This window comes from Fusarium subglutinans (genome assembly GCF_013396075.1).
Source record: "Fusarium subglutinans strain NRRL 66333 chromosome Unknown NRRL66333_c0000283, whole genome shotgun sequence".
In the NCBI taxonomy this organism is placed as follows: Eukaryota; Fungi; Ascomycota; class Sordariomycetes; order Hypocreales; family Nectriaceae; genus Fusarium; species Fusarium subglutinans.
This window is the reverse complement of record NW_023502346.1, coordinates 20031-43481: the sequence shown is the minus strand read 5'-3', so window position 1 is coordinate 43481 and position 23451 is coordinate 20031. Positions and strand designations below refer to the sequence as shown.

Here is a 23451-nt window from a genome sequence, read left to right as displayed (position 1 = left end):
TTCAAAAGACACAGCAAACCCATAGAGCCTCACCGTAGTAACAACTTAAGTATTAGCCAGTGTTGGCATCGGCGATAGGCGCAAAGAGAGTCTCAATCAACTACGAGAGCGTGTTAGATTGACTTCCGTAGTCTAACTGGCAGAAACTTACCCAGCGATCGAGCTTGCCCTCGTTCTCGTTGAACTCGGAGAATTTGTCGTCGAGTTTGTCTGCTACCGGTCAGTGTCGATGTCGTAACCACCAAAGGAGGGGCAAGCTTTTACCTGAGGTCACGAAAGTCACACTCTTGATGGCCTGGGTGTCTCGAAGACTGTTGAGGAACTGCTCGGCAGAGCTGGCTGTTCCGACCTGCCCAATCATGAATTTCACACCTGGCAATACACGGTCAGCAAGGGTAACCAAAAGAGGGCTTACAAGGTCGGGAGAGTCATACTTCCACGGGGCAAGTTAGCAGCCTCCAGCTTGTTACCACACTCTACAATCGCATTGGCAAGCTCCTGCTTGTTCTCCGGCTCGGGCATACCATCAGTGCTGATAGATACAAGGAGAGGTCGATCAAAGGTCTTGTTGGCGATCTTGGCGTACACGAGCGGCTCAAGGATCTTGCGCTTCAGGTTGGTACCAATATCCGTGTCACCATTAGGCTGCCAGCTCATAGGCTGGATTATGTTGCTGATTTGGTCGAAAGTAAGGTTGGACGAGTTGTCAATGTCCTGGTTGATGAAACGCAAAGCAACACCTTCGCCGTCGGGGAGAATCTTGGTGGTGATTTTGGCGATGCGTCCGATGAGTGCCTTTTGGTTTGCCCAGCGACCTTCGCGCTTCATGGAGCTGCTGTCGTCTGTTTCATGGTCAGCTGAGTTTCACGAGATGAGCGCTGACAGCTTAGGGTTAAGAGAACTTGCCGCAGTAAATCACCTGCTGGTGCAGCGACACCTTGATGGTCTTTGGAAGAGTATCTTTGTCGCCAAGAGGCTCATCTTCCTTCTCCAGATTCGCCGCCTTTTTGGCAACTTCCTGGATGAAGTCCGGCCGGTCTTTGAAGAAGTTTTTGAGGACTGGATTCTCGTTGACATACTTGTCGACATTTCTCTGGAACTGGTTCTTGTTTGGGGTGATGCCTTTGTTCACATTCTATAAAGCTGTTACCACTGGTCACTTCATGCCAGATTGTTGCTTACGGTGTCAATCCCAGGATCCTCTTGACCGCTTAGGCCGGATGCGCGACGGACGGCGTCCTCAAGAGCACTGTTCATCCAGGCCACAATGTAGAGTAGGAAAGCGAGGACCATGTCAGTGACAATTCCAGAAGCGCGACGCTCCTGGTCGGGGTTGAGCGCACGAACGACAGCCATGTCTTTGGTAGCGACGGCATCATCTCGAGCCGTAGTGCCAGCGGCATTCTTGACGGTCAGAGAAGCACCGGCACGGCGCAAGTTCCGGATGGACTGGATGTCCCGATTCTCAATGGCAAACATGAGAGGTGTTTTCTTTCCAGCGGCATCTGTAGTGCTGTCAACCGAACCGGCTGGAGTGGATGCAAGAAGCAGCTGGACAATCTTGGGGCGCTCCTTGGTCGTCTTCGAAGTGGCGAGGAGCAGAGGAGTCTCTCCATCTCTGGATGGTGCGTCTGCCTTGGCACCCTTCTTGAGCAGATTTTCCACAACGTTGGGAATTCCAGCGACCACAGCAGTCCCAAGAGGCGTCAGGCCGTTGGAGGGATTTATGGACTCAAGGATGTTTGGGTCACCCTTGAGATAATCGTCGATTTTGTATTTCGAAAGGGTCCCGTTGCGGGCATCCTGGAAGATGGACATGGCTGCGACTGCAAACAGAAGAGCCTGCTCAGCAGAGTTAGGGAAGAGCTTGTTGAATATAGATGAGAAATGAAATAAAAAACCTAGCTGACCCTAAGTGGCTATTTTTCTTCTTGCAAAGATAAGCTCAACTCTCACCAATTGGTCTCGACACTCCCGACTTGAGAGAAACCCGAGTTCGTTGGTCATATTTGGAGCAACTTCTGTCTATTTACCACCCTTTTTATAGCGTCTCTCAATGGCTCATCAGCTCTTCAGGTGGTTGGCGTCTCATTTGTGATAAGATGTGCAGTTCCAGCTCTTGCGGGACTGAACCTAGACACCACCCTCCGACTTTCATGCAGCTTTCAGCTGCGCCAAAACCATGTCGCATTGCCAAAACCGTCATCACCTACCTCAATTGTCGAACCGGTTTATGTCGGCCAAGCACTCGAGCAACCAATCGAATGCACCCAAAGAGCATTCAGCTGTCGTCGGGCACTCTAATGGGACAGCTGATGCGCTGATCAGTTCCGGAAAATTGACATTGAGCTTGGCTCGGGCCGCGCGGGTCACCAATGACTACCAGAAGAAGAACTCGCCTGCATATATCACACACGGCTGGATTTCTCTCCAAATGCCACGGGCCGCGTCAGCCGCTTGCTGCGCGATATACGAGAGTTGTGTCTGAACTGCACAGCGTGTTCCATCCACAGGGTCCAAGTATCCGAGTGACGGACATCCGTCTCGACCTTTGGACGTGCTTGTCCTCATACCAACCCCAAGCTTTTATTCTCTGCAAAGGAAAAGAGGAACTCGATCATGGAAGCCTCTATACAGACTCTCAAGTCTCAGCAAGTCCCCATCCTCGAACGTGGACAGCCCGAATATGACAAGGCTATAGCCACGTCCAACCTCTTGTTCCGTTTTTCACGACCGGACTTTGTGGCTCGTCCAGAGACTCCTGCCCACGTCCAAGCTGTCATCAAAGAAGCCAATGCGAAGAGGCTCAAGGTCACGATCAAGTGCAATGGCCACTCGTATGCGGGCCATTCCACTGCCCAGGAAGGTATCTCCTTGGACCTTCGAAGCATGAAGAAAGTAGCGCTTGACATGAACACAAAGACGGTCACATTCGACGCTGGGTGTCAGTGGGGCCACGTCTACGCGACCCTTATCGACGGCGGACACGATGGCTTCATCATTAATGGCGGCCGATGTCCGACCGTTGGTGTAAGCGGCTTCATCCTCGGGAGCGGACTTGGCCCATTCACTCGGACCTTCGGAATGGGATCCGATACTCTTGTCGAGGCGACACTGGTGACGGCCGACGGTGAGCTCGTGACCGTCTCAGAGAGGGATGCTCCCGGATCCGACGAGGCAAGACTCTTCTGGGCGCTTCGTGGTGCCGGTGGTGGCAACTTTGGAGTTATGGTCAGCCTGAAGCTCAGAGTTCAGCAGCTAAACAGCCCAGGCGGTATAGTGACTGCTGGGCGATATCAGTGGTTCCCAAAGAACGGATTCACGGACGACGTCATGAAAACCATGGATGACTTCTATGTGACTGACTGGCCGACAAACCTGACCATCGACAGCACCTGGATCTGCGACCTTCGACAGTCCAACAAGGGCGGTGTGCGGTTCACAATCGCTTTTGACGGCAGCAAGGAAGAATACGACGGCATAATTGACAAGTATATCAAGAACACGGAGCTCAACACACAGCTCAAGCGTCGCGTGCTGCCCGAGAAATCTACCCGGTTCCTGTACGAGACACTTGTCGGACAGTGGCTAGAAGAGACGCAGCGAGCCTATCCCGCCAATGCGTCGTATGAGCTGTACAGCTCCTTCATTTTCACAAACAAGGACCCTGTTGTTCTCAAGAAGGTCACAGCGGCGACCCGAAAGCTCATGGAGGAATTCCGCGAGAGATTCGCGGGAGAGAGCGTCAACTTCTTGGTCACGTGGATCCACTCCGGAGGCAAAGCGACAGAGAAGAAGCCGACGGACACGGCCTTCTTCTGGCGCAGCGCCGTGTTCCACGCGTACGTGACGGTCGAGTGGACGGACAAGTGGATGGAGCGAGACATGCGCGGCTTCATCGCCAAGGTCAAGCAGGCGTTCCGGCCGCTGTCGCAGTCAGGCGTGGCGTCGTTTGTCAACTTCCCGGACCGCGATGTGGCTGAGGCGATGCATGAGCGTGCGTACTTTGGTGATAACTACGAGGAGTTGCGGAGGATCAAGAAGATCTGGGACCCGGATAACTTCTTCAACTGGGTCCAGGGTGTCCGTCTGCCGGGGGCGCCGATTGATAAGGGCGAGCTGACGGTGAATCCGGAGGAGGAAGAGAAGAAGACGGACGAGATTGCGGGAGAGCAGTGGGAGAAGTGGTCGGAATGGAAGACGTACAAATCTACTGATTTCCAGAAGGATCTGGACCTGTTGGCTGAAATGGGCTACTGAGTTAGTGCTATGCTATCAATATATCCTCTCTTTATTACATGTTGATAGAGCAGTTGCGTTCGTTCAGGCATGATTATGACGCGGCATTACTATCGACGGATTCCCACCCATTGCATCACAAGAACTAGGACCATGTTGAGTTATCTTATACGCTCTTCACATAATCATTGTACCAAGTGATCAGCTACCACCTTGGCAATTCGTCGATGTGCGCTTCAATTGGAGTTATTGCTCGAGTATCCAATCCAAATGGTATTATGCCAGGCTCGCTATGCTTTTCCTATGATACAAATGCAATTCGAGTGTACATTAATTATCTGGGCCCAAGGTCAATCTTCCCATGGTGTAACGATACTTCGTCGTCACCTGATCCCCGATCACTGGGATCACCATGCGGTATGCTTCCATCACTTCTCGCAAGTTCCCTTTGACTGGAGTTGGGTTCGTATGCATCATCTATCCGATGGAAATGCCCCGTCTTTCCACCTGTCCCTCCAATCGTGACGAGCTCTGTTTGTATTCCGGTACGTGTAACTGCGTCTTTTCTGGATGTGACGCTTTCGAACTTGGATGAGATCATGAGCATCAGTGGTCGGAGGGTTGGGAGACAGAGGGCGATGGTTCCGCAGGCGACTTCGACGACACACCAGGTGCAAGCTGTAGCGAGGGTCCCTGTTCAAGTCAGTTAGTTGAGAGTCGCACGTGTATTTGCTGGACTCTTACATGTTGTATCGATAGGGTCGAATTGCATGATGGTCGTGAATCGGTAGATACTGGCGAACAAGACGCTAAACGGGTCAATACGAGGCACGCACAGGCTGGTGCATGAACTTACAAACTGCCGAGCAAAAAGATAACCAACAGGGACAATTTCTGCGCCATGTTGACCTGCAACTTCAAAATTGCCCCGACGGGCAAACACAAAATCGCAATATCAGTTGCGATGTTCGGAATCGCATTGCCAATAAACGACGCCTTGAGGTTGATGCAAGTCCCATAGTCAAGCCAGGGCATCCAAGCCTTCTTGATAGGGTGGCACTGGAAGATGCACACGGCGCAAATCGCAATCCACCAGCCAATCACGACAGCGGCGATGAGGGCCGAGGCCAATCGGAAGTTTCGAGATGGGAAGATGCGCAGGTACATCGATAGAAGGGCGAGTTTGATGAGCATCACCGCCGTGACGTAGATGCATTCGAAGGTGAGGAGGATCTTGAAGAAGATTATTAGATCTTGTTCCGACACGCGCTTTGCATGCTTTCCGAGACCATGCGCAATCACTGATCAATTGTTAGCGACAATACAGAACCCAATGAATGGGAGTACCTACTGCCATAATTGAGAGCGCCTGTGATGAACACAAAGACCTAACTTATTGTCAGAATTGTACAACTCTTGGCATCCCGATCAATTGGAACCCACCAGCGCTACCAGCGTCAACCAGTCATCAGTCCCAAATCCAATCCTCACATATCGCGCCCAGAAGCGCAGAGCGACAAGCACAGCAGACAGCACGAGAACAATCGTCGTCGTGGCATTGAGCTCGCTGCTCCGATCGGTGTTCACGTCACGGCCATACAACGAGGCCATGCTGCAAGAAAAGAAAAACGATGATGCTGAAACGAAAAAAAGGGAGACGAGTTCACATGAGGGGGAATGTCGTAGGGATGAAGTAACGAGAGCACCACAGTACGAAAAGCATTCCAGAACGAGCGGGCTTTAAACTTAGTTCCCATCTCGAATCCGCCCCAGATATTTCTTTTTCTCACAAAGTGTTCCATAGACCTCCCGTCTGTTTCTCACTACTGAAGACGCTAGCTGGGCGTTGCGAGGTGAGGTGACATTGCGAGCGAGCTTGCGAGGCAGGGGTCTGGATCATCACCTTGGACGCCACCCGGGAAGACTCCCTAACTTTGCGGCCGATCATCCCATCGACCACTAAGACACCCGTGGCTACATTTAGCGTTGTCAGATGTCAAATTTCCGTCGAGTCAAGCCCAGCGAGTCTCCCTTTATGGCGTATTGTTACCCGATCTAAACCTGCGAGAATGACGATCCTTTTTTTTTAAAAAAAAAAAAAAAAAAAAAAAAAGAAGAAGCAAATAATACGTCACGAGTTAGAGGAGAGAAAAATTGCAGCGTTGCACTCGTATCGTACCCAACTCGGCTTTGATATGGATCGGTACCTATTTTGAAGCCTGGACTAGACAAGGGCTGTTTTTGGGATCCATTGGAATGCAGCACCCCGCGAAAACAAAAAACAGTTGAGGTCTGAGCGACACAGCCTTATCATCTTAAAAAAAATGCACCTAAGAAGCCCTGTCTAGTGCTTTGACGGCGGGCGGAACCAGTGCCCCGTGTGCTGATCAGTTTCGGTTGGGCCGCTTCTTGGGCCACAGTCTTTCTTTCGGGAATCAACGGTTTTAACTGGTCCCCTATTAACTAGCTCTTTGACCTTATTGTGAGCAGTCACATAACTGAATAAAGAATTATGGCTTTCACAATCATCCGAGTCTGAGCTCGACGGCGGCCGGTGAGTTAAGTTCTTGGTATTTGAATCAGATGAAACATTTTACCCAGCATTTCGGCACCTTTGATACCCAGCAGCGTGGTATCATCACTGGAACACGCAGCCCCTGCTCCTTGGATGCTAGGCGAACGAGCTATTCTCCGGCGTTCTTTCAGCCTGGTTTGGCGTTGACCTCCTTAATTCACCAAATTCCCGGGAAGACTGAAACAAAAGAATGTCATTGATCATTGATCTGCCGTTATAAATCCTCTATTTGATCTGCGAAATCAAGGTCTCGAAATCAACCAGGTCCCAAACCTGGGCGAATTTCCCGTCGACCACATGGTACAGCGTGAACTGGCTCGTCTCAATTCTGCGGCCGGTGGCTTTGTAGCCTCGAAAGTCACCCTTGTGAGTGCCCGTGACTTTGAAGAGAAGCGAGAGGTAGTCGCCTTCGATGGTGAGGTTTCGCATGTTCCAGTGCCAGTCGGGAAATGCGTCGATCATAGGCTGGAAGGAAGATGTTGCTTCTTCCGGGGTGATTGGCTTGTCGTTGACGATGAGGGGGGACGCGTAGAATGATCTCATCGCTTCAAAGTCGTGAGCGTTGCAGTGTTGCAGATATGTTTTGTATAACGCTCGATACTCGTCGGATTGGCTGGGTGTCTGTTGACTGGCCATTGTGTTGGTACGACGGGGCAAACTAAGTTAGCTTGTTTGGAAAAAAGATAGTGATGGACCGTTGACGGGGAGCTTGCAAGGGATATACGAGGCTAACGGAAGTGGAACTGCCACTGGATCTTGGATATTAAACAGCCGTTCGACCGCTAGCAATTTATATTTGGATTGTGAGTAAGAGGATTGTCTGTTGATATTATCGAGAGCTGACATCGTTGCTTACTGATCTTTGTCATGGTTGAACATGTGTGATGATAGGCTGAAAAGAGAGTCAGCGCAGCATATTGCCCGAAATTGATAGAATTATATGCAGGCCAAGATATGTCCGTTAGACCAAGGAGGTCTATCCTTCTGCAATGATTATATGCACGTATTAAATCTCTGCCAGGTGATTCAACACAGAAATCGAGAGAACAAGAGAAAATCAATCATCCGAGATGAATCACAACGCTTGAGTTGGAAGTAACGAGGACGAAGCCAGCTGTGAATCTCTGTCAAAATAATAGCGGCTGGCCGTATCCGTACTTCTAGAGCAACCGACATGGTCTTATATTGACAGAGAATCCTCAAAGACTTTTCTTATACGTCTCGGCATCTGCAGACGAAATAAATGCTCATGGAAGACTCAGGCAGTGTCTGGCAACTCTGCTTACGCGCATCACAATGAGGCTCTGATATTTCAAGAAGAACAGTTCCAGTTGGTATGTTAAGCTAATCTAGATCCAGATTGAACTCTATCGACTCCCTTGAACTCTGTGCTGTTTTCGACCAGGAGAACCCTGATCGGCGAAGTGTTAGCCGCGTTTGACGCATGACATATCCAACTAAACCCCATTCAAATCTAGCCCAAACCCACAGCTTTGACTCGCGCTCTGCAGCGTGAACCCTGCGCGTGTCGTAACGAGATACGACGGACCCTGCAATCGAGTGGATTCAACTGATACTAGACCCCTCAACTAAATCTGTGAGACATTACTTATTCTATCGTGCTCCCCCTCTATTCTCTACAGTTCAACTATCTTGTAGTATATTCGAACCTCATCATGTCTAACCCTACTATCGTCTTTGCGCCTGGTGCATGGCACACAGCTGATTGCTACGATGTCGTGCGGAAAGACCTCCACGCCAAGGGCTGGGAGACTGAGGCTGTTGATTACCCCTCCGTCGGTGCTGAGCCTCCTACCGTGGGCTTGAGCGATGATGTCGCCGCTGTGCGAGCTGTCGTTGAGAAGTTGGTTGGGGAGGGCAAGAATGTCATGGTTGTTGTGCATTCGTACGGTGGACTTGTCGGTGCTGAGGCTGTCAAGGGCTTGGGCTTGAAGCAGCGCGTGCAGGAGGGCAAGACGGGCGGTGTTATTCAGCTTGTCTATCTGAGTGCGTTCGTCATGCCAAAGGGAGTTAGTATTCTTGCGGCCCTTGGGGGAGAGTATCTTCCTTGGATGCGTGTGGAGGTAAGTTGTATATCGCTCATCAAGATGATTTCCTAATAATGAGTAGGGAGACTATGTTTACGCTGACACACCCAAAAATGTGTTCTACCACGACGTTGATCCTGAAACTCAGACCAAGGCCATTGCTGCGTTGAAGCATCAATCTCGTCGCGTGTACACCGACAATGTCGAGTACGAGCCGTGGCACGATGTTCCGTGCTTCTTCATCTTCTGCGATGAAGATCGTGCTATTCCTTTGGCTATTCAGGAGAATCTGGCTTCTACGTTGGGTCCCGATGCTGGAAGCTTCCACATCAAGAGCTCTCACTCGCCGTTCCTGTCGCTGCCTAAGGAGACGGTTGAGGGGCTAGAGAAGGCTGCTCAGGATGGGTTGGCTAAGAGCTCAAGCTAGATGTACTGCGGGGTTTTTAGCAATGGATTCAATGTTAGCGAATGGAAATCATGATTTGATTGAAAATGAATTGCTATGCAAATAGTGAGCTGTGAAACAACTGGTTGCACATGGACACTTGAACTTTGTATAGAGTTTTGGTGTTTAGGCACCAAGTCCAGGCAGCCAGCATGTCCCTCGACTTTTACTTTCTCTTACCTCGAGATCCAATCATAAGGCGAAACCTTGTCCGAAAGATCTTATCCGCGCTTTTTCTCCTTCTATAATGATATCATGGAAAACCTTGATTTATTGTCCAACTATAAAACCCTCAGCGCCCCCCTCACCCTCACCCTTGAAACCATCCCATGGAAACCCTCTTCTATCCAATGATGGCTTCCGACATCTTCAACTGGCTCCCACCCGAGATCCATATCAATATCGTGAAACACCTCGACGTTCAGGCCAAGCTTGACGTACTTCGAGATGTCCAATCCTTTAACTCAGCTTCTCCAACCGCACGACACTATTTCTACGCCAACCAATGCGCTTCTTTTCTACGGCCTTATATCCAAGAGATATATAGAATCTTTGGAGATGAAACACTCGTACCGTTAGCATTAATTCTCTTGCATGTGAGAAAGATACGTGCCCAGACTCGTGGGTTAACGTCCTTGCAGATCGAGCAACGCCTCAGACCTCACCTTGACGCTTTCGCTCGCTTCGAAAACTCAGAACCCGAAGAGGAATGGAAATACGACTTGGGATATATCCTAGCCATATTCAATATGAATAGGGAGATGGCCATCATTTGGGGTGAATATTGCCAGTTCTCGCGGCCAGGCACACGTACAAAGCTGAGCAACGCCGTCAATCACTTCCTCCGTTACGACCTTTATTGCCAACTAGGATGTAACGGGGAAGAAAAGCTATTTTCAGAAAATGAGCACGTCAAAGAACTCGAATCTCATATCTACAAGCTCCTTCCACAACCACCTCAGGCCCGCGAGTTAGGCGTCAACATGCCATGCTTGGTTAAAAACCGACACAAAAGGATTTTACTTGATGTACGTTGGCAACTCGGATACGGGGATGCACGGAATGAGCAGCAACAAGTGGACGACATCATGCGTCAAGGAGGGCCGCCGGACTTCGTCATGCAGCGCCTGCGAGAATGCCGATTTAAAACAAAAGGCGCGTATGATGTCAAGCTATATCTCGACCACGTTGTTCTACAAGGATATCCTTTGCTCCTCCACTTGCAACAGCTTACAAGAGATGCTCGGGCAGCATACGTCGTCGATACGTTTTTCAGAATCGTTACTGAGAAATTCCAAATAGGGTCCGGGATGTCAAGGTCTACTAGGTCTACTACGAAGGCAGAAAGGATATACCGCTCTCTTGCATAGAGTTAAGGATAGTGCGGGGTGAGTATGGGGCTGGAGAGATTTAGAAGAACAGAAGGCCAGCTTTATCCTTAATGTTAATGATGTCAGTGTATTAAAATGCGTGATAAATATTACTCAAAATACAAGCTTTAGAGCGTGGTCTGAAAAGAGCAAGAAAATCAAAGCTTAAGCCTAAGTATTGTATAAACCGAGCGAGACGCACTAAAATAAAAAACAAGAAAGAGATACTTTCTTTAAACTACTATATCTCTTTATCAAATTAGAAGTCCTATAAAACACTATAAGTGTAGGTACCTATGCAGTTCAAGAATGTATATAAAATAAGCTTTCATTTTTAGAACGTTACCTTGATTCGGTTCGGTGAGATATCCACAGCTTATATGCTGAGGAATAGATAGACTCGCATGCTGAGCCATAGTTCCGTTAACAAAAGTTCTATATCGATTATGCTTTCTGACCAAACCAGTCGCCCCTATCACAAAGGTGTTTGGCATCGTTACTTTGCATACGTGAATGTCCTCAATTTAACCTCTACTTGAAGAATTATAACGCAGATGCTACTATAAGAGAAATGGTTCTGCCACTTCTTGCCTTCTATCTTTTAGATATACAACTATTCTAGTCTCGCTGGCCATAGTATTGACCCCAAGACTGCTAACAAAGGTCACAAGAACATGATACTATCTTTTACTCAATAAATACCGTTCATTATTCATCTTTATGAAAATGTCCCGAAACCCGAGCGATTCCATCCTCTTTCTTGTTGGTGCCGCCGCATCCTTGGCTTTAAGCCTTCTGGCTTTCTACCTCCAAAAAGACAATGGGCCCAAGATTGAGAAAATGGATTGCTTTGAAAAGCTACCAGCGGAGCTCAAGTTCCTTGTATTCGAGCAGTGCTACTCACTACGCGATGTAGCATCACTCAGCGCGGCTTCTCCGTCAGTACGAGCTTGCTACCGAGCGAACCGAGATAAGCTCCTTGGATATCACATACCTTACATCAGAGAGATATTCTATAACGACGAGCTTATCCCTTTGGCTTTGATGGTTGCAAGGATGCGACATCGCTTGAAAAAGGGCTATAGAATGCATCAACTGATGGGACTACTGGAAGATTATGTTCGTGGGGGCAGGTCTAAGCTGTTTCGGCGGAAGTTTGACCATTGGGAAGAGAACCTCGCACAAATCCAAGATCTAGTTAATACCAGCACAGAGATTATGGAGATCTGTCCGAGGAAGGATTACGACCCTTCAGCCGTATTTCACAGGCCCGTTTTGTCTAAGCTCTGGCACCACCGACTCGTGGAAACCTATCTGCGTGAAGAGATCAGCACCACTATGAAACTCTATGGCGACAGCATAATGTTTCCGCCCCAGGAAAGTCTCAGTTCTGAACTATACGTGTTCTTGTTCACGAACAACTATGTGGGAAGCAGGCTGCCCGATGGTAAGTCCAGCCACTACTACGCTATTAAATTGTGTGAAATTAATTATTACTAGCTTATACCGCTGATATGGTAGACATACAAACCGCTCTTTGTCGACTTGGTGATAGAGTCTTCCAAGCCTGCCAGGACACAGGTTGTACCACTGGCGATCCCTTGCAGCGCCTCAGGATGTCGGAGGAGAGGAGGCATGAGATACAAAGTTGGAGAGAAGAGCGAAAGAAAGCCTGGAAAGAGGAGGACCAGATGGCTCAGAATGGGCAAGTTGTGGTTTACAACGGTTATGGGCGGCTTTTGCGAGCTGATGAACTGGTTCAAACGAATCAAACATGAGCAACGAACATGACACCAAGGTGCAGTGCTGGACGATGCATTACCTATCACGCTTTACAGTTTAAAGATACTCCAAGTCTCAAGTACGAAGAAATTTTAAATTAGATATCGCTTTTCTCCTAGACATTGCCCATTCTTGATCTGGCGGTTAGCGGTGGGCAAAAGATACTCAGAGGATAATACTTTAATATTTAGATGAGTTTAAATCTATGCTTGATACATCCAAAGATACAATGAAATAAAATAATGCCCGCCTCAACTTTTACACGCAGTCTGCACGAATTATGATGATCCTTGGCTCTAACTACAGATGGCTTCGCTCAGAAAGGCTCGAACGAACAGCCATGGCAGCTCGCGTTCCCTCCTCAATGGCTCCATCGATAAAGCTACGCCATCCAAGAGCCCAATCAGAGCAGGCAAATATGATGTTACCCTGCGTAGCTCGCATGTCGCCAAGATGATCGGTCAGCAGACCAGGTCGAGAGAAGAACCTATAACTGTTAGTTTTGCCATATCGAAAGAATGGGATTTACTTACCAAGCTCCCTTCGCAAACTCATCCTTGGACCAGTTGTGGAAGACTAAGCGCTTGATATCCATCGGCGCAAAACCCTGGAAGGCAGCCTTGGTCTTTTCAATATCCTCTTCGGGGTGGAAGTGGTTGTGCTGACCGCCAAATGCCACGATGTGAGTGTTACCAGCAGGAGTTGTACCATCTCCAAAGCCGTATGAGAGCTTGTTGTGAGGATAGCTGATACTTGTCATCGAGCGAAGATCTCGATCAGAAACTTCAGCATGAACCTTGGTGCACTGGTTGACATGGCCAATATCTGCCGCTGCCTTCTTCCCAGGCATCAAAGGAGGATCGAAATGTACATCATTCAAAATATTAAGTGGCATAGCACTAATCATCTTCAACGCTCTGAACTTCTGGCCACTTCTCACAGTGACCTCAACACCAGCAGGGCCGCTCTTCACAGAAGCAACAGGCGTGCTGAAAGAATACGTCAAGTTTCCACCAGCCAGCGCCTCCTTGAAGAAACGAATAGAAAAGCTCGACTGGCCGCCCTTGAACTTATACTTGACGAGATACTCGATGCAGCCTTGGTATGTGTAGCCGCTGAGAGCCCACCAGTGCAAGAACTCGTAGAAGCTAGTGGTCTCGAGGGTACCGCCGCTGCAGAGAAGAACGAAGGCTTCTAGGCATATGCGCTCGTTGGGGGTGAGATCGTTTTGGATCTCGGCGAGACGGTCTGCGATGGACATGCGGTCGTATTTGGCGGCTGTTGGGCCGAGATTTGCGCTGTGGGGGAAGACTAATGCTTCTCGACCGCCTTGGCCGTCGATATTGACCAGTTTTTCAAGACCACTTTGCATCAGTTGATCCTGGGTTCGTTAGTCTGGATTCTTGACTTGTTATACAGACACTGGGACTAACCTCTTCCTCGTGAGTGAACTTTTGAGTGCCCTCTGGTGTTACCAGAAGATACTTGTTGACACCTCTTGAGAAGTCATATGAGATCTCAAGTTCATCTTGCATGCCATATCTGGAGATCTCACGCCATACGTTTGGCTGTCCCCAGTATACCCAGGTACCACCCATTTCATATGGATAGCCCTCGATGTTTGAGCTCCATGACCGGCCTCCAATACGATCACGAGCTTCAATGAGCAACACTTTGAGGCCTGATGTTTGTTAGTAATGTGTCATGAGTTTAAAAGGACTAGATACTCACCAGCAACAGCTGCATCACGAGCTGCAGTCAGACCACAGTAACCCGCACCAACAACAATCACATCAAACTTTGTGTTCTTGTCTGAGAGATTGGTAGGAGGGTTGATAGCTCCAATGCATGGAACACCAGCCTTGAGTCCTTGAGACTCAGTCCATGAGAAGCCGTCTCGAGAAGACATTGTGAAGCTTTTTGGTCAAGCTTGATGACAAAGGTTGAATTACGCGTCCCTCGAGTCAAGACAACTCAATTGATCAAGACACTTGCGCACACAAAACAAGAATGATAGGCAGAATCAACCAGAAGTATCGTCGAGGACGGCTACTCATTTTATCCTCGGTCCGTGTTCTCATCTTGCCCCAATGTCCATTTCCTCAAACGGCAATTTCGCGAGAAGATAACGATGATCCTCTATCTAGTACAAAACCTCACGATACGAAGATTTCGCCCCATTGCGATATCAGCTATCTCTGACGCGAATTACCGCATCCGGTAATTTTGCGAGAGACCTGGACAATCTAGATCTCCCCCGCAATCCGCTAGGACCCAGCATCAAGGTTGGCACTAGCAAGCCAATTCCTTGGCCCCAATAAAATATGCCATTCTTCTCGTAAATCTGCCGGATTCGGTATATTCAGTGGAGATGCACTGATATCGCAAAACCTGGGGTAATGGACCAGACTTATCAGGATATCTCGGCAGATTGCAATGTTTGGTATGATAACATGTCAATGGAGAGCAGTGTAGATTGACGTGTTGTTGGAGATTTGTGCGACGGTGGCCCCCTTTCCCTGATAGGTCTTATCAACGCAAGTGGCTCGGCCGTGTGACCTTGGAAACAAGTATATGAGTCAAGCGTTTTCTCCTTCTGATACCCCAACGAGAAAACACTTCATCATAGCAGAACGCAACAACAGCCAAGATGACTTCTTCAACGCAGGAGGGCGCTTTGCAGCAGCGTCTCTCGACTTTGACCATGGTTGCTATGGCCTTTGCCATTCTCAAGTTCGTCATACCCTGTTTGTTCTTGGCGTTGACTAACCCCTCGTCAGTACATGGATTGCACTCGCTGGTACCATGGCATACATTCTCCCTTCTGGGGGCTCCGTGTCGTTTATCTATGGGTTTATAGTCTGTGTTTTCTGTAACTTGGCTCTTGCTGCTAGTTTGGGAGAAATGGCTGCACTTTGGCCAACTGCAGGTAAGAAAATACGAGTATGTTCCGGAAACAATAGCTGATTGATTGTAGGTGGACAGTATCATTTCATGTACGCTCTTTGTACACCAAAGTGGAAACGGCCCATGGTACGTTGAACTCGCTAACTGATGAACAAAGACTAACACTTGGCAGAGTTTCTTTATTGGATGGACCAACATTGCTGGTTGGTTGACTGTTGTGACAACTCAAGCCTTCTTTGCTGGTAAGATATCCTGAAGCTCAAGTCCTTGAATCATAAGACTGACTGACATGAATCAGCCCAGCTAGTCTCCGCCGCAGCCGTCGTCGCTTCGAATAACGCATACGAGGCCACACAATGGAAGACATATCTCTTCTTCCTCGCCATACTTACCTTCGGGACTGTCGGTAACGTTTGGGGCAACAAGATTCTCGGTCGTTGGAATGACATGGCTTGTAAGTGACCTGTCAACATACCCTGTCCCACCAACTTACGTCGTTGATAGTATATTGGTCCATCCTCTCGGTTGTTATCATGAGCATCATCCTACTTTCCATGTCACCAAAGACAGACGCTCGTCAAGTCTTTACAGAGTTCAGCAATGAGACTGGTTGGTCTGATGGTGTGGCTTGGATCCTTGGCTTACTCCAGTCTGCCCTATCACTCATCGGCTTTGATGTTGTCTTGCATCTGACTGAGGAGATGCCCAACCCTTCGAGAGATGCACCTCGAGCTATGATGCTGGCAATCGTTATTGGCGGTGTCACGTAAGTCATTCCACTCTTCCCGCGTATTGACTCTTACTAACTTGGTTCAGTGGCTTTCTATTCATCCTCGTTATCCTCTTCTGCCTCACCGACCCCGCAACAATCCTCGCCTCCAACACAGGCATGCCCATTGTCGAACTCTTCCTCCAGAGCACAAAGAGTCGCGCCGCGGCAACTATCCTAGCCCTTATGCTAAGTGTCTGCTTCATCAACGGCACGTCAGCCAGTATCACCAGCGCAAGCCGTCTTCTCTATGCCATGGCTAGAGACAAGGGTATCATCTGCCACAACTACTTTGCACACATTGAACCAAAGCTTGATGTCCCCGTCCGCACAATTACCTTGTGTTTCATCTTCAATGTCCTCTTTGGACTCTTGTACCTTGGACCTGCTGTGGCTTTCAGTGCTTACATTGCTTCGTGCACTATCTTCCTTAATGTCTCTTATGCTGGTCCTGTCATTGCCTTATTGGTGAGAGGAAGAAGCATTCTCAAGGAGTATCAGACAAGAAAGACACCGGCCAGGATGGGTTTGTGGACTGGTGCTGTTGTCAATATTATTGCAAGTGTCTTTGTCGTTGTCATCACGATCGTAAGTGCTAAGCACCAGATACCTTGACCTTTTCAACTCCTTACTGACTCTTGCAGTTCTTCTGTTTTCCGACTGCCCTTCCGGTATCAGCTAACACCATGAGTAAGAATACCTACCCTTGATGGTTAGAAGCTTACTAACCTGGATAGACTACGTTTCCGCTGTCGTCGGCGTTTTCTACCTACTTCTTGCTCTGTACTGGGTGGTCTATGGTAAGACCTTTGAAGGCCCTGTAAGTCAACTCCACAATCCAAACAAGAGTCTTCTTCATCCTCTAACACAACTACCAGAACTTTGAGGCCATTATTGGACAGCCTTTACAGGTCAAAGGAGAACATGAGCCGGAAGCAGTTCAGGAGAAATCTGAAACGTCAACGAAGGCCTGACTATTTATACGATATTTGCAGCGACTCAGAGGATAGTTATGGACCATAAAACCTTTATTCAGACCATTGCTACGAGGAGTGATAAGACTATAACAGTGACTTGCAAGTGTGTGAACAAACAATAGCATCGTTCCCATGAGAAATCTCTCAAACCTATGACTCTTGAGAAGATATCTGACTAGGTTGGTCTAAAGCTTTACTTAATTACACCAAACTTCTCTAAACTCTTTCGCGGCTCAGGATATGCTTAGGGCTTAATACTTATACAAACGAGTCAAAGTATATCACTTTGCGAACATGATATTGCTATGATGACGGAAAGAGACTTACCACACAGGTACTTCGAGAGCAACAAAGGACAAGGTTTGTACTACCAATTAGATTCTGATGATGCCAAGAATACATGGGGCCCCTGTGAATGGTACTTTTACTATAGAATAGCCCCCGTCGCCGAATCAGTTTAAGCCCATTCACCTATAAAGACCCCATACCAAAATTTCCTCATTTCCATATGCCCAGCCTAGTTAGCACCGGTGTCCTGCTTCTTGATAGTACTTTCATCGCGGCCATCATTCCCCGCCTTGCGCTTGATGCCCCTGTCGGGCGTCTCAGACCCAGCTGCATCGGGAGCATCGATCTCGACCTGCTCCAAGTCCTCATGCTTCAACGCCATGTCGTCAATCTCCGAATCCTCTTCATCCTCTACATCATTGCCCAAGTCAAACTCATCGCTGGGTTGCTGCTTATCCTTTCTAGCCTTGACACCCTGACGCGTCTGCTTGTGACAGTTCGCGGCTCCCCGCTCTATGCTGCCTCGATCGCGAGCTTTAGCGACAGCAGCCACAAGCCTTTCGAAGAAGTAGTCAAAAAGCTCCTCGGATGGACTGGACAGGTGGTCTTCGATCTCGTCCGGAGAGTCAAAAGTGGACGTGAGCTCGCGGCAGCCGTCGACGATCCAGTCAACGTTCTCTGTGCACCAATCCTGAATCTGGCTCTTAGGATCATGGAGCAGCAACTTGGCAACGGCGGAGAAAACGTGTCCAAGGCCTATCATATCGTCTGAATGATACTCCATATCGTGCCCGCTGACATCTCGCTCAACAACCCAGGCATAGCGGTTGAAAGGCTGATGCCAAGATGTCTTGATGAGCTCAAAGATGCAAATCTCACGCATTGCATCAGTCATCCAGTCAGGAAGCATAACTTCTGCAGACAACTGGTTCGCCCACTTCGTCACGCAGATGCGCTCTATGTTATCATAGTAGCTGTTCTTCAACTTGATCAGGTGGAACTTGACAGCCTTGACCTGGTTGATTCGGATAAGGCGGCCGATGATTTGAAGCATGGCTTTCGCATTCATAAGCCAGTTCATGAAAATGCCCCTGCAGCAGCAGGTATGCATGTTGACACTAGTACCCATGGTATTCACGTTGGCGACAAACACCTCGATGCCTGAGCTAGGGTCGTTCCACTTGGCAATAATGTTGTTTTTGGTGTTGGCGCTGTCGGAGGGGCGAACGGTAACAACATCGAAGCCAGCTATAGTAAACAGCTGAACCACAATACTGTGATACACAGTTAGCATATTATCACGATTACAAGCGGATGTGCTTGAAGTCGGGAAGGGTTGGCACTTACGCCTGAATCCATGGTGTATCCACGTAGACAAGGACACGCTCTTTCTCCTCTCTGACATACTGCCACACCAATTCCAAGGCCCGCGTCATGACGGGGCTCTCGTAGCAGAGCCAGTGGATATAGGTAGCACGGTCGCCGGGTGGTAGGAACGATGGGGCGTTGTTTGTCAGTCCAAAGAAGAAGCTGAGTCCACCGTTGATGTCGTCGCGAAGAAGTTCTTCAACCTTATCGACACCGACCACTGGTAGCGATGAGGTCGCTTCCTTCTTGTTTTCTCGTTGCATCTGCGAATTTGTCCGTGCAGTCCTGGGATCTCTCAGCACTTTAATGCTCTGGTTGACTGCATCTTCCCCGCCAAAGAGAACCGGGTTATCCGGGTACAAGAGTTTGTAGTTGCGCCAGTCAAATGAAGTCAGGACACCTTTTCGGTGCTCGCCAAAGTTAATCTTGCGGATAGAGTCCTCGCTTTGACGATTGATGGTCTCAGAGTTGCCACTTCGATGCATGTCCTCGATGCTAGATTCCTTCATCTTCTTCTGGTACAGCTTCTTTGCCTGATCTTGTCCCATTTTCTGAACAAGATCAAAGATCTCTTCCGTTTCGTCGTGTGTTACTTCTTCGAGAACGATAGTGGAAGGGAGTAGATCCTGGGCAGGGTAGTACACCTTTCCATCCGGCAATTTGAGCGGTGTCCTCATGGTACGGCGAACCTGGAGCATCTTGTAGATCGGTCGCACAACACGATGACCAGCGTCTGTTCCCCAATTGAATGCACTACCAGCAGCACGGAAAATGTCTGGGTTGGCCATCCAGAGGCGACACTTGCCGTCAGACTTGTTGAAAACATCTTTCAGAACGGCAAATTGAGGGAACTTTGTCAAGTAGGTTTCAGTGAAGATGCCATGCGTGACATTCTTCCTGTCGTCGAACTTGTTCTCTTCTGTGTAAGGATCATAGCTCTCGTCGTACAACCCTGGCACCTAGCCAATTGATTGAGTGTCGACGTCAAGTGAAATACCATAAGCTGCCCACATAAGAGACAGAGGAGACAACAAGTCTCTAAAGGAACTTTGAACCGGGGTGCCAGTCACCCATAGGAGCTTCTTCCAGTCGAGAAGGCGCAGCATGTGGTTATACATGCCGTTGAGCCTTTTGGCAATGTGAGCGTCGTCAGCAACAATAAACTCAAATGTTGCTTTCGAGAAGGCTTCATCTTTGCAAAGGTACTCGATCAGATTGCCGTCTGCTCTTTCGGTGGCTTCGGTTTCGTTTTGGGCGATAAACTCGATATCGTCCATGTTCAGATCCTCAGTGGTGTAGTTCTTGACGGCCGCCGCCTCCTCTTCGTCCTGCTCGACATCCTCATCCTGGACTTCAGAACGTTCTTTGTCCAATGCTCGTTGTCTCATAACCGATGTGGGGGCTTTGCCATCCTTGAAGACAAATTTTCGCTCTCGCTTCAAAACGGCGCGGCTGGACCATGTTGGGTAGGTTGAAATAATGACGACGCGACCATTCTGTTAAAGGGGTTAGATACACAACTCCAGGCAATGGTGTTTGAAATACCTTTGGATCATGGATACGATCAGCGAATCGTCTCAACAAGTTAATAAATTTCTTGTTCTCAACCACGTTTGCTTTCTTCTCTGGGAACTCGCGGGGAGTGCTGTAGTAGACGTAGATCTCGAGATTTTTGAAGTTCTCATGGCCCTCTTTCCAGGTTTGGCAAATCGCATTGACTGGTGTAAGAATAAGGGATGGGCAAAACCTGATCTCCGATTCGCCTCGAGTCTCCATTTCCATGTTATAACGCTCTTCTTGGCGTCTTTGATTGAGGGCGATGGTGCTGTAATAGATTTTAGTTTTCCCGGTTCCCATGTCGTTCGAAATGAAGGTATGTCGCCAGAAACTCTCTCCACGTAGAATGGTGCTGACAGCATCTGGGACACATTAGCACGTCATTGGTATTGACAAGTGGTTGCGATTTCAAACAGGCCGGTTGGAATCAACAACTTCAAGGCAAAGAAAACTAACCTTCCACCTGGTGGGGCTTGAGGGACTGGACATCCTCGCAGCCAGGATACAGCCTGAGATCAGGCCAAGGCGCAATCCCAAACGTCTGGCAAAGAGACTGTAGCCCTTCTTTAGACTGTTCTGGCTGAAGCGATGACAGTACGTGCTCGAGAGCATACTGCTGGCGACTGAGCTTCAGCAACTCTACTTCTTTGTCTGGGTGGGCGCGCCGAAACTCTGTGACAACCTCAGACTCCTCCTGGCTTCTGATGAAATCGTTGATCTTGTTGTTTGGAAGAAAACTTTCGACTTGTGTGATCGTGTCCCGAATCCGAGCCAACTTTGCGTCAAAGTCCTCCTTTCCATGGACAGTGTTGAGACGACTCATGACGGCCTCGAAGCTTTTTTTGGACAAAGGCTCCATGTCTCTGATCCTGGCCTCAGCAATTCTCTCCCTGATGGCCAGTTTCGGCCGGGTTGACTGGGCTGACTCCAATAGTGCAGCACAGACTTCGACGTGTCGATTTCCGGTAACTGCAGGCGGGGCATCTGGATCCGGGGGTACGCGATCATCACTCAGTACGTCGATGTCCCTGCCGTCCTCCTTCTTCTGCTCTCGGTACTTCTTGGTCCAAGCTCTTTGGGCTACCAGTCGCTCACGCTTTTTCTCCTTGACACTCGCTTGGTATTTGGCGCCCGCCGCGAGAGAAACTTCCACCACCGTGTCGGCAGCCTCGGGACCCTCTGCAATCGCCGCCGCGGACTCATCCCAGTAGCCTACAAATTCCGGGTCGTTCTTAGAGACGGGTGGGGGCCGCGTTATCCAAACCGTACGCTTCGATTGCGATCGACGGCAGACAAGGGTGTAGAAGATCAAAATGGCCCGGTGTAGATCTTCCATGGAAAACATGCCTGCGACTTGTGTTCCATTGCCGCCACCGAATTCCGCGGGAGTTGGGAATCGATGGACGTACTTCTCTCTGTCACGAGAGTAGACACGATCCCTGTCCCAGTCCATGGGAGCAAAGAGGAGGATCTGGACAGCATGGACAAGAACGAATGCCTTTCGAGATATCTGTCCCTTGATCGACGACACCCTGGAGTCCACGTGCTTGTTGAGGACTGGGATCAAAGTTGGCTTGGGACAAAGCTTCGCTATCCTGTCAACAAACGATTTGATCTCTTCATCTTCTTCGTAGGCTTTTAAAAGGTCTTTTGGGTTCGGCTTTGGGATCTCTGGGCCCTCTTCCTCGTTGCCGTGGCCTCGGAAATCTTCGTATATTGATTCAATGAACTTCTGAAACTCGAGTTCATCTCCTTCTGCATCGTTCTTGGTCTTCTAAACCATTGAACCTGGTGCATCGGCGCTGAGGGTGTCTTGATTGGGTTTGAATTTATCGGCAAGCAGGGCGGCATTGCTGGCAATCTCGGGGACTATCGCGCATGATTAGTATAATTCCAGCTTGCAAGCGGACATTTTGAGCGCTATTACCAACGATATCAATGTATGACATGAATTCACGGGTGCCTTTAAAGGTGCAATATCTGGCAACTTGCAAAGGGGGACTGTCGACACCGAAGCTTTTCTGAATCAAGACGCCATCTGGATACTTCCGCTTCATGTGCTCTTCGCGATCTTCACCATCTATTTGTTGTTGTGTTCGTCTCGGGCCTTGGTGAAGCACGTGGCCATAGTCGCTGTGCTCCTCGTACCACGAACGCCATTGGAGACTTGGAAAAGCTGGGCAAATCTTTTGCTCGTTGAAAATGCGCAATAGACTGATATAGCCGTGATCATCCTTCGCGCCATCTATGACTGCGTCGGTCCCGGATGTGGTCATGGTTCGGGGGGCCCGGCTGGACGGTGTCGGCGTGCCAGATTGGCTTCGTCTGCTTCCCTTGCCGGCTCGAGGCGACATGTTAGCAAGAATGCTGCTCGGGTCACGGTTGCAGCGGGTGCGCTTGGAATCGCGAACTTGGCCAAGTCGAAAAACAAGATACTGTTATTATGGGTCTCGAATTTGTTAAAGGTTAAGAACAGCCGACTTCAGCGATTCCAAGCAGGCCTGCGTGAAAATTCCGAATGAAAGGGAAGAGAAAAATGCAGCTCTGCCGGTCTACTCGACGAAAAATATGTGGGAGAGAGGAAGGAAGAAGCTGAAGAAGAAATGGAAAGGAATTTATACTCGAGGAGCTGCTGATTAAGCGAGAGACACGTGACTGGCCTACGGCTGAGGTGGTAAGTTGGTTGTATCTCAACCGCGTCAGAAAGGTCCAGACAATCTAATATCAAGTTATCTATGAAGTTGTAGATATGATGGGAGAGTTGTCAAAATGGTGTGCTACCCTAGGCTAAAGGAACAAGGATTGTCCATGTGGAACTGAAACATAGCCCAATAGAACGCTAGATAAGTGACACTAGACAAGAACAAGGTTCTTTGCCCCCCACCATATACATCCACCGTAACCAGAGCTCGAGAGTTCTTTAACAGTGATCAGCGTCGGAGTAACACAGACTGTAAAGTTTAAGTAAACCGAGTTCGATCCTTCTCGAGCTGTTATGAGATCTGAGCCGGGTAAATGTCGGTCCGGCCCTTGGGAAACAATTTCTTGGCTTTGCTGCTCTTTCAATTTCGCAACCAATTCATTCCCCTACCACCTCTGGAGATCTGGTATCTGGTCGAAGTGACA

The 23451-nt window shown here is 48.9% G+C and overlaps 10 protein-coding genes across 10 annotated transcripts; 5 read left to right on the top strand and 5 right to left on the bottom strand.

Annotated features, from left to right (window-relative positions):
- Window positions 1-52: 52 nt before the first annotated feature.
- On the bottom strand, window positions 53-1818 carry FSUBG_12695 (transcription factor; the record flags this gene model as incomplete). The annotated part of the gene is made up of 6 exons (XM_036677508.1): window positions 53-100; window positions 152-210; window positions 265-372; window positions 435-832; window positions 903-1135; window positions 1183-1818. 6 exons carry the CDS (start codon window positions 1816-1818, stop codon window positions 53-55), a joined length of 1482 nt encoding a protein of 493 aa, XP_036531847.1.
- Window positions 1819-2619: 801 nt separating this feature from the next.
- On the top strand, window positions 2620-4260 carry FSUBG_12694 (FAD-binding domain protein; the record flags this gene model as incomplete). Its single annotated transcript, XM_036677507.1, has 1 exon — window positions 2620-4260. One exon carries the CDS (start codon window positions 2620-2622, stop codon window positions 4258-4260), a length of 1641 nt encoding a protein of 546 aa, XP_036531846.1.
- A 313-nt stretch (window positions 4261-4573) lies between these two features.
- On the bottom strand, window positions 4574-5850 carry FSUBG_12693 (uncharacterized protein; the record flags this gene model as incomplete). The annotated part of the gene is made up of 5 exons (XM_036677506.1): window positions 4574-4932; window positions 4984-5048; window positions 5096-5540; window positions 5591-5627; window positions 5683-5850. The coding sequence occupies 5 exons, from the start codon at window positions 5848-5850 to the stop codon at window positions 4574-4576; spliced, it is 1074 nt and encodes a 357-aa protein (XP_036531845.1).
- A 1189-nt stretch (window positions 5851-7039) lies between these two features.
- Window positions 7040-7450, bottom strand: FSUBG_12692 (aspartyl-tRNA synthetase; the record flags this gene model as incomplete). Its single annotated transcript, XM_036677505.1, has 1 exon — window positions 7040-7450. One exon carries the CDS (start codon window positions 7448-7450, stop codon window positions 7040-7042), a length of 411 nt encoding a protein of 136 aa, XP_036531844.1.
- Window positions 7451-8490: 1040 nt separating this feature from the next.
- On the top strand, window positions 8491-9289 carry FSUBG_12691 (signal peptide protein; the record flags this gene model as incomplete). The annotated part of the gene is made up of 2 exons (XM_036677504.1): window positions 8491-8898; window positions 8945-9289. The coding sequence occupies 2 exons, from the start codon at window positions 8491-8493 to the stop codon at window positions 9287-9289; spliced, it is 753 nt and encodes a 250-aa protein (XP_036531843.1).
- A 371-nt stretch (window positions 9290-9660) lies between these two features.
- FSUBG_12690 (uncharacterized protein) lies at window positions 9661-10677 on the top strand (the record flags this gene model as incomplete). The annotated part of the gene is made up of 1 exon (XM_036677503.1): window positions 9661-10677. The coding sequence occupies one exon, from the start codon at window positions 9661-9663 to the stop codon at window positions 10675-10677; it is 1017 nt and encodes a 338-aa protein (XP_036531842.1).
- Window positions 10678-11403: 726 nt separating this feature from the next.
- On the top strand, window positions 11404-12455 carry FSUBG_12689 (uncharacterized protein; the record flags this gene model as incomplete). The annotated part of the gene is made up of 2 exons (XM_036677501.1): window positions 11404-12124; window positions 12178-12455. 2 exons carry the CDS (start codon window positions 11404-11406, stop codon window positions 12453-12455), a joined length of 999 nt encoding a protein of 332 aa, XP_036531841.1.
- Window positions 12456-12759: 304 nt separating this feature from the next.
- Window positions 12760-14368, bottom strand: FSUBG_12688 (monoamine oxidase N; the record flags this gene model as incomplete). Its single annotated transcript, XM_036677500.1, has 4 exons — window positions 12760-12946; window positions 12993-13840; window positions 13893-14140; window positions 14191-14368. The coding sequence occupies 4 exons, from the start codon at window positions 14366-14368 to the stop codon at window positions 12760-12762; spliced, it is 1461 nt and encodes a 486-aa protein (XP_036531840.1).
- Window positions 14369-15109: 741 nt separating this feature from the next.
- Window positions 15110-17109, top strand: FSUBG_12687 (choline transporter; the record flags this gene model as incomplete). The annotated part of the gene is made up of 10 exons (XM_036677499.1): window positions 15110-15192; window positions 15240-15388; window positions 15437-15492; window positions 15539-15608; window positions 15665-15820; window positions 15871-16132; window positions 16183-16723; window positions 16780-16825; window positions 16873-16955; window positions 17014-17109. The coding sequence occupies 10 exons, from the start codon at window positions 15110-15112 to the stop codon at window positions 17107-17109; spliced, it is 1542 nt and encodes a 513-aa protein (XP_036531839.1).
- A 520-nt stretch (window positions 17110-17629) lies between these two features.
- On the bottom strand, window positions 17630-22679 carry FSUBG_12686 (snf2 family helicase; the record flags this gene model as incomplete). Its single annotated transcript, XM_036677498.1, has 7 exons — window positions 17630-18674; window positions 18748-19720; window positions 19766-20264; window positions 20314-20687; window positions 20782-22057; window positions 22106-22194; window positions 22253-22679. The coding sequence occupies 7 exons, from the start codon at window positions 22677-22679 to the stop codon at window positions 17630-17632; spliced, it is 4683 nt and encodes a 1560-aa protein (XP_036531838.1).
- Window positions 22680-23451: the final 772 nt, after the last annotated feature.